The sequence below is a fragment of the Benincasa hispida genome, chromosome 12 (genome assembly GCF_027475165.1).
Source record: "Benincasa hispida cultivar pf3 chromosome 12, pf3_genome.v1.1, whole genome shotgun sequence".
In the NCBI taxonomy this organism is placed as follows: domain Eukaryota; kingdom Viridiplantae; phylum Streptophyta; class Magnoliopsida; order Cucurbitales; family Cucurbitaceae; genus Benincasa; species Benincasa hispida.
In genome coordinates this window covers 29,015,492-29,023,073 of record NC_143489.1, presented here as the reverse complement: position 1 = coordinate 29,023,073, position 7,582 = coordinate 29,015,492, and the positions used below count along the sequence as shown (strand labels likewise).

General features: G+C 33.1%; 1 protein-coding gene across 10 annotated transcripts; it reads right to left on the bottom strand.

The window, feature by feature from the left end:
• LOC120092664 (uncharacterized) lies at nt 1-3,806 on the bottom strand. 10 transcript variants are annotated; one of them, XR_016525401.1, is made up of 8 exons: nt 3,475-3,806; nt 3,056-3,116; nt 2,895-2,943; nt 1,991-2,109; nt 1,639-1,764; nt 927-1,010; nt 390-600; nt 1-243 (listed from the first exon to the last, which is right to left on the bottom strand). XR_016525401.1 is itself a non-coding variant. In XM_090308556.1 (7 exons), exons 3-6 carry the CDS (start codon nt 2,914-2,916, stop codon nt 951-953), a joined length of 327 nt encoding a protein of 108 aa, XP_090164682.1. In that variant the 5' UTR covers nt 2,917-2,943; nt 3,056-3,116; nt 3,475-3,760; the 3' UTR covers nt 1-600; nt 927-950. The 10 variants fall into 10 exon arrangements, 2 of the variants coding, with proteins under 2 accessions (XP_090164682.1, XP_038906740.1); XR_016525399.1 differs by having other exon boundaries at nt 1-460; nt 532-600; nt 3,475-3,760; XR_016525396.1 differs by lacking the exons at nt 2,895-2,943; nt 3,056-3,116 and having other exon boundaries at nt 390-460; nt 532-600; nt 3,475-3,798.
• Between the last annotated feature and the right edge of the window lie 3,776 nt (nt 3,807-7,582).

Sequence of the window (7,582 nt, the reverse complement as noted above, 5' to 3'; positions counted from 1 at the left end):
TCATCGAACGCTATGGCTATGACATATTATTCATATATGGATTGTAAATCTATTACATTTAATCCGCAAATTCTGCTATAGAATTATAATTTAAAAGACATACAATAATTCAAGCCTTGAAAATACAAATTACAAATAATACAAAGATTATGATTTTACAAGGGCAACAAAATCTTCCGTATAAGTTTTATTAGCCAAAGCTTTATCTGCTATGAGTTTCTTGTAACTAGAGCTCAAGCCACCCTACACCAGAATTCATTAAGAAAAATGATGGTTATCTGTGTCTCTCAAGACCCTCTCAGCTCCACATCAGAATCTTGTAAAAGAAACTACAACGTGATTCTAACCAAAAGAGATGAGTTAAGAAAGAAACTTTATAAGACTACCACCTTGAGCACCCCACGAAAGGTTGAAAGAGGGCAATAAATTGGGGTGGCTCTTTGCCTTGAAATATACGACTCTGCCAAAAGAAAAAAGCAGTAAGGAAATTCCCAAAGATAGAAACTAATGTATATTTTATATTTATGGTACCTAAACAGGCCTCCCTTTCAGCGAGTTGGACATTGTATTCGTCAACCATGTAGCCATCTTTTGATCTTCCTGAGGTTTGAAATAATAGAAAATAGTTTAACAGCAATAAACACATATGTTTATGTACAAATGCACTTAAATATGTCATGATATGAAAATGTAAGGAATGAGAAAACATCCCTACACGTGTTTACAAGCAATTATTCTTTTACAGGAATCAAGAGTACTTTCATTAGATCAAGGAAACCATCTTCTATCTTCCATTATTCGCTGGACAACAATAGAACAGTGTAATTTGATAGGCAAATTCGCTAGACAGCAGTAGAACAGTGTGAAAATATTAAAATGTAATTTATGGAATCTGAAAAGAAATTGAAAGCTAGTAAGTTCGTTACCTAGAGAATCATCTCAATAAAAGATTACTGCTTCCATCCTTTCAAATGGCCATCTTGCATGTATGGCTCCAAAATCCCAATGAACTGAAATGATGAAAAAAAAATACAGCAATACTGTAATCTCCTAAGTAGTAAACTTTCTCCACAGACAAACTCTCAATCGGCTAACAATTTCTTGTTGATATCGATAATATAGGAAATGCTAGACAACAGTGAAAGCAATTAATATGAAACCAATAGAAACATTACTTCCTTAAGAAAATTTTATTCCGCATGGTGCTTAAGAAATAATGAACGATTATCTCTCAGAATAGGATAGATTACTAACCTAAAGAATGCAATATCTCAACTATAGGATGCAATGAACTCAATATGTAATTGTAAGCAACCCTATATGGAAGAAAAGAAGAAAAGGAAGAAAAAATTTGTCCAAAAAGTGAAAGAAACCGAACCATATATATGCAGGCTAATATATACATTAAGACACATCCTTTCATATAATGTTGTGTCCCTTACAAAGGAAAGATCCTTAATGAAGAGCTATGAATCTTTAACATTAATTAAATAGTCGTATTCATTATTTCCATCATTTCTTTCCTCGAAGAACTGGGAACTTTCATTTACATACAATTTTTATAGCTTTACATAACATATACTGAGCTGGTATATATCAATTACTCCAAGATCTATAAATAAGAATACAGAGTCTGACCTCGGGTTTATATGGAAGCACAAATGAAGATAAAAGAGTTAATCTTGGTGGGGGAAGAACATCAGGAACCGTTCCTGCAGTATGTGTCAAGCCGAGAAGACCTTGAAGACCTTCATAACTCAACCCCTGGATTTGAGAATTAGATTAATCAATGCAAACTAGATACCATGCACTTCTATATAACTGATGTCAGCAAGTTAATACAAAAATTTGTTCTATACGAGGACCATTGAGAAAAGGAAAATACAGCAGGCAAAATAAAAGAAAATCACAAAAATTCAGACTACATGCTGAAATTCTTTTAAATTTTGCTATTCCATCATCATGGATTTTAGCAAGAAAGAAAACTTACTGAGATTATTGCAGCTAAAGAAATGTAAGGCTGAAATGGCACACTTGAAATACATATAGCAATAACACTGTCAGCCATTTCTTCCTCTTGTCTGTTCAAAGATTTCAATATTTGCAAACCTGAAAACATATGAGACATAATCGTTCACTATGAATAAATTCACTATTTCAATTCAACAACTTCACCATTTTTATTGACTACATTTTAGTTTGTTTTCCTTTTGTTAACCATTTTCTCAAATATTATGTGCCCAATTTCTCAGTTCTCTATTGTTTATCGTTGCAAACTGGTTCAGAGTTGAGAAATCTTCACCTCTCCCTCAAAAATATATTTCATTACGTCATTTAAAAAAATAAAAGAATAAGATGATGATAATAAACACATGCTCTATTTTCTACCATTTCAAAATTGAATCACAAATACAGTTCTCCATCTTTTAAATTAAAAAATCTGCTACAAGTTCTGATATCAAATGCATATTCAAATTAAAGAAATACAATAAAAACAATAGTTTACCAAGTTACAAAGAATAAAGCTAAAGGGATACAAGATAAAAAGCAAGAACACATATTACTGAGATTTCAAATACAAGACATTTATTGAAGATAATCAGTATTCCCAGTTCAAGTCTGCAGCCAGAAAGGAAACGGGGAGATCAAAACTATGAATTGACATTGGCAATATTGTTATTATTGTGATTATTATTATTTTTTAAAAAGCATAAAGCAAACCAGGAGAACTAGTTCAATTGAGAGTGATCAATGCATGGCACTGATAAGGAATTTATGGATTATGGATCAAATAAATAATATATGTTAAGGTACCCCACTAACTTAGTTATATTTAAGGTGAAAGTTCAAATTAAATTTGCACGATGATGATATGTGATAAAAAAGAAAAATACCTATTGTATTTACCCAAAGCATACTTTACTTCAATTGATTTTTGGCCATCTACAAACAAATTTATAAAGCAATCCGTGTTGAGGTGGCAAATCAACAAACTACAAAACTTGGATATACCTATTGCTCTAGAATAATAACATTGACTTTCAATTCATGATACCTTTTAGCTGCATAAAGAAAGGTGCATCAACATCAAGTTCAAGGTTAAGAGATTTAAGCATCTGCTGAAATAAAAGAGTCTTTAAATGAAGGATAAAGTTGATCTTACAATGAACTCAATTAGGCATCAATTCATTTAAGTCAAACAATACAATGAAGTAACCGATTCTCATGTTTCATCAAAGAGAAAATACATACAAATGAGAAAATATATATTTGATTAGAGTCAGAATATCCTTTCAAACTTCCTTTGGACCATTTTCTCTCTTTGATATTGGATCTATGATTAGGGATGAAAGGGCAGACAGTTTATTAGATCTTATGAGAATAATATATCACAAGTTGAAAAAAATGGTATAAGAATAATATAATAACGGACGCGATGCAGATCAACCACGGCAGAGATGACCGACAACTCACTGGCAAAGACGATCGACGACCTATGACCCACTAGCAGATTTGTACCCATAGCTACAGATCTGAACACTGACGCGATGGAGATCGACGGAGACCGACAAAAAACTTGATGGATGTAAACGCGATGAAGATCGATGGAGATCGACGGACAAATAGACGATAAAGGAAATCGATGGATGGACGGACGGTGAAGGAGATCGATGGATGGACGAACGGTGAAGGAGAACGACGGACGGTGAAGGAGATCGGTTAGGGTTTGGGTAAGAGAAAAATGGAGGCAGTGCGCGATAGGGTAAAAAGTGATAAGGTGAAAGGGTAAAATGGAGATGGCGCGCGAGTGTGTACTGTTTAATTTTTTAATAAAATAAGAAAAAAAATAATTACCCCTTTAATGTCAGTTTAAAACCGACAACAAAGCCCATTTTCAATGTCGGTTTAAAATCGACATTAAAGATCCATTTTATTTTTTAAAAAACCGACATTATACATCCGAGTTCACTTTTTCCAATCGACATTAAAGTGTGAAATTCTTCTAGTGGATACTTTATCCTGGTGACACTATGGATACGGCCCGCTTTGTAAAGGTTTGCAAGTGTTGTAAACTACTACAGATGGTCTGATCCTGACCATTCATGTGGAGACATGCGAGCGAGGGTGTCTTATACAAAGAGTTTGTATAAGACCGGACCACGAGATGATTAGTCTATTTATATAACGTCGTTGATAATTAAGACTTACATCTCACTTAAACGACCATAAGTGACATAACCTTAATCCTGAGTGTTTTGGGAACTCTGCCTATGAGAATGATCCTTTGATTAGCATGGGTGATAGTGGCCAGATTGTCAACTCAACAAGCCTTCCTTTTTAGGGATTTATCTGATTGGGAAGCTGGGAACTCAATTACACAAGTCGGAATTCACTCCTTCCCCCAAGTAGGGGCAAGTAGATAGATTGCTTCTTAAAGACTGATTCCGGGTCTTGAACATAGTGGCCACATCCTTTCTTTGGAAGAGAAGACCCAGTCATAGTAGAACTATGACTTATTGTTCATTAGAGAAATCTGTGGTACTTAAGAAGTTAGATGTAACTACAAGGGCAAAAGGGTAAATTTACCCAACTATACTTAGGAGCGATCTATGAAGGATTATCGCACTGTTGATTGGTTAATATGGATACAGAAATATATCTGTAGTGAGAAGAGTATAGCTGTCGGTCTTTAGTGAAATGCCCGATAGTTAACGGATAATGAATTCTGTGACTAAAGAGTTTAGTCAGTTATTTACATACCGTTAGAGTTATAAGTCCATAAGGTCCCCTTGGTAGCTTAATGGATTCAAGTTGAGAATCAATTCTTAGGGTTGATTTGAAGTGTTCAAATTAACAAGAGGAAATTCAATTATATATTATATAATTTCTGTGATGTATGAGATACATCAAGTGGAGGAATTAATGTAAATATGATTTACATTACGTACCATAAAGTAGAAAAAGAACTATGGTTTGTATGTTTTATGAGATGAAATATTAAAACTATAGGTTATAAATAAATATGATAACCAAGTTGGTTATCATATTTATTTATAATATATTAATTATATGATAATTAATTTCTTTTTCTCTAATAACTAATTGAGTTAGGGTTATTGGTGGTTTTATGGTAACCGTGAGATAAAAGGAAAATTATTTTCCTAAAATTAGAAGTTGCCTCATTTGGAAAGAACTCACGAATTAAGCTATCAAGTGAAAGAGTTTCACTAAGCGATAGCTGACAAAGACTAAACGATCGTATAGCTTTGACTATACGATAGTCATTTAGTTGATCGTAGCTAAACGATCCAGTGGCTTTGTCTATACAATAGACTATCGTTTACTAAACAATCGAGCACTTCATCTATAAGATAGACAATGTATTATCTCCCACTTGCTCGATCATAGACCTCCAGTCTCTTCCTCAAGCCAAGATCAAACAGAGCCCACAACTCTTGGATTCTCACATCGAGAATACCAAGGTAACCATTGTGGTGGTGTCCTCACTCAATTCGTGGATCGAGTTAGACTCGATTGGTTTCATGGAGGTTGTGTTCATTGTGCTCGTGTTGTTTGTCGCAGTCTGTTCGTTGCGTTTGAGAGTTGTTGTGGACGTGTTTGGACTGATCGAGGGATTCGTGAATCAAAGGTATGCATCCTCTATCCCTTATATCATAGTTTAGCATGTTGTAATTTCTTGTTGTACATGGCCTGTTAGTTTCGTTTTAAGACTGAAATTGATTGTGTTCATTCGAATGGAATTTGAAACGATCCTTTCCACTGCTCATGGAAATCCTCATGCTTGATTTCCTTCATCTTGCTAATAATACAAGACCAGATATTGCAATTTCAGTAAATTTATTAGCTAGATATAATTCTTCTCCTACAAAAAGACATTGGAACAAAATTAAGCATATACTCCATTATCTTCGAGGAACAATCGATATGGGTTTGTTTTATTCAAATAAATCAAATTTTGATCTAGTTGGTTATGCAGATTTTGGATATTTAACTGATCCACACAAAGCTAAATCTCAAACAAGTTATCTGTTCACATGTGGAGGAACTGCTATATCATGGCAATCTGTGAAACAGACTATAACAGTCACTTCCTCAAATCATGCTGAAATTCTTGCAATTCACGAGGCTAGTCAAGAATATGTATGCCTAAGGTTAATGACTCAACACATTCGTTAGACGTGTGGCTTGTCTTCTAATAAAACATTCCAACAATATTATACGAAAACAACACAACTTGCATAGCCTAAATCAAAGAAGGATATATTAAAGGAGATAGAACAAAACATATTTAACCGAAGCTTTTCTACACTCATGATCTTAAAGAAAATGGCGACATCATTATACAATAAATTTGTTCGAAAGATAACCTGGCAGACTTATTTACAAATGCATCACCAACCGCAACTTTTGAAATTGGTGCACAACATTGGAATGCGGCGACTCAGAGATCTTAAATGATTTTCACGAAGGGAAATAAATATATTGTATTCCTTAGGAGTATATATTATATGAAATATATACTTTTTTTTCCTTCACTAGGGTTTTTTCCCATTGGGGTTTTCCTAATAAGGTTTTAACGAGACATATTTCATATATATATATGTGGACATCTAAGGGAGAGTATTATGAATATTTTAATAAAAAAAAATAGATGTCCATTGTTTAGTGTCCCAAAGGTCATGTGTCACCATTTATGTTGTCAATGTGCCTTGTAGTAATTCATGCTTAGTGACCATGTAAGTCCACATCTTACTTGCCACTTTACCTATAAATAGTGGCCTTTGATGGATCTTAAAATGATATATCCATTGGTGAGAAATTCACACCAAATTTCACTAAAATTTTCCATTGTCCAATTTTATAATTTTAGTTTTTATTTATTTATTATTATTATATTATATTTTTTATATCTATATTCCTGAATTTCATAACATTCTAAACATTTTTAAAAGAATCTAAGACAAGATTTAAGGAAGCAGTGGTTGCCCCTCCTCTCTTCATGAATGCTTTATTTACTATCTTTAATGCTGTATTGTGTATATATATATATATATAACTAAATAAAAAGTCTTTTTTTTAACTAAAAACTTGTGTAATTTAAACATTGCAAGCCATGAAATTGTGTCTTGTAACTTTTGTACTCCTTGGTTATGAAAATAAGAAATAAAGAAAGACTTGGATTCTAACAATATGCAAGGACTTGATATAGAGTCAACACTTGGAATGTAAATGATTATTTCTTGTAAAATAAAACCCTAGAAATTGATTTTGGTTGGAGGTTACCAAACTTCTTTGTGGGTTAATTTCCCTAAGAAGTACAAAAGTTAGGCTTAGGATTGTGAATACGCGAGGAGGATTATTGAGCAATCAATTGCTTATTAAGAGGAGAAAATTCAATAACAATAATAAAATAACATATGAAAATAAGACAATCTCAAGATTCTCTCGAATTAGAAAATGGGAGTTATTAAGAACTTGTTTTCTAGTCACGCTGTCAATTTTAATGAATTAGATTGAGAAAATGTTCAATTTTCAATATTACTCATTATCACAAAAATTA

What these genes read in the sequence shown, in the direction of transcription:
- LOC120092664 (XM_039050812.2), bottom strand. Translation starts at nt 3,523, where the DNA reads ATGGGTACAAATCTGCTAGTGGGTCATAGGTCGTCGATCGTCTTTGCC. An exon ending in CTTTAGCTGCAATAATCTCA is followed by an intron (nt 1,765 to 1,990) that starts GTAAGTTTTCTT and finishes TCTCAAATCCAG; the next exon opens with GGGTTGAGTTATGAAGGTCT. An exon ending in TGCTTCCATATAAACCCGAG is followed by an intron (nt 1,011 to 1,638) that starts GTCAGACTCTGT and finishes TCATCATTTCAG; the next exon opens with TTCATTGGGATTTTGGAGCC.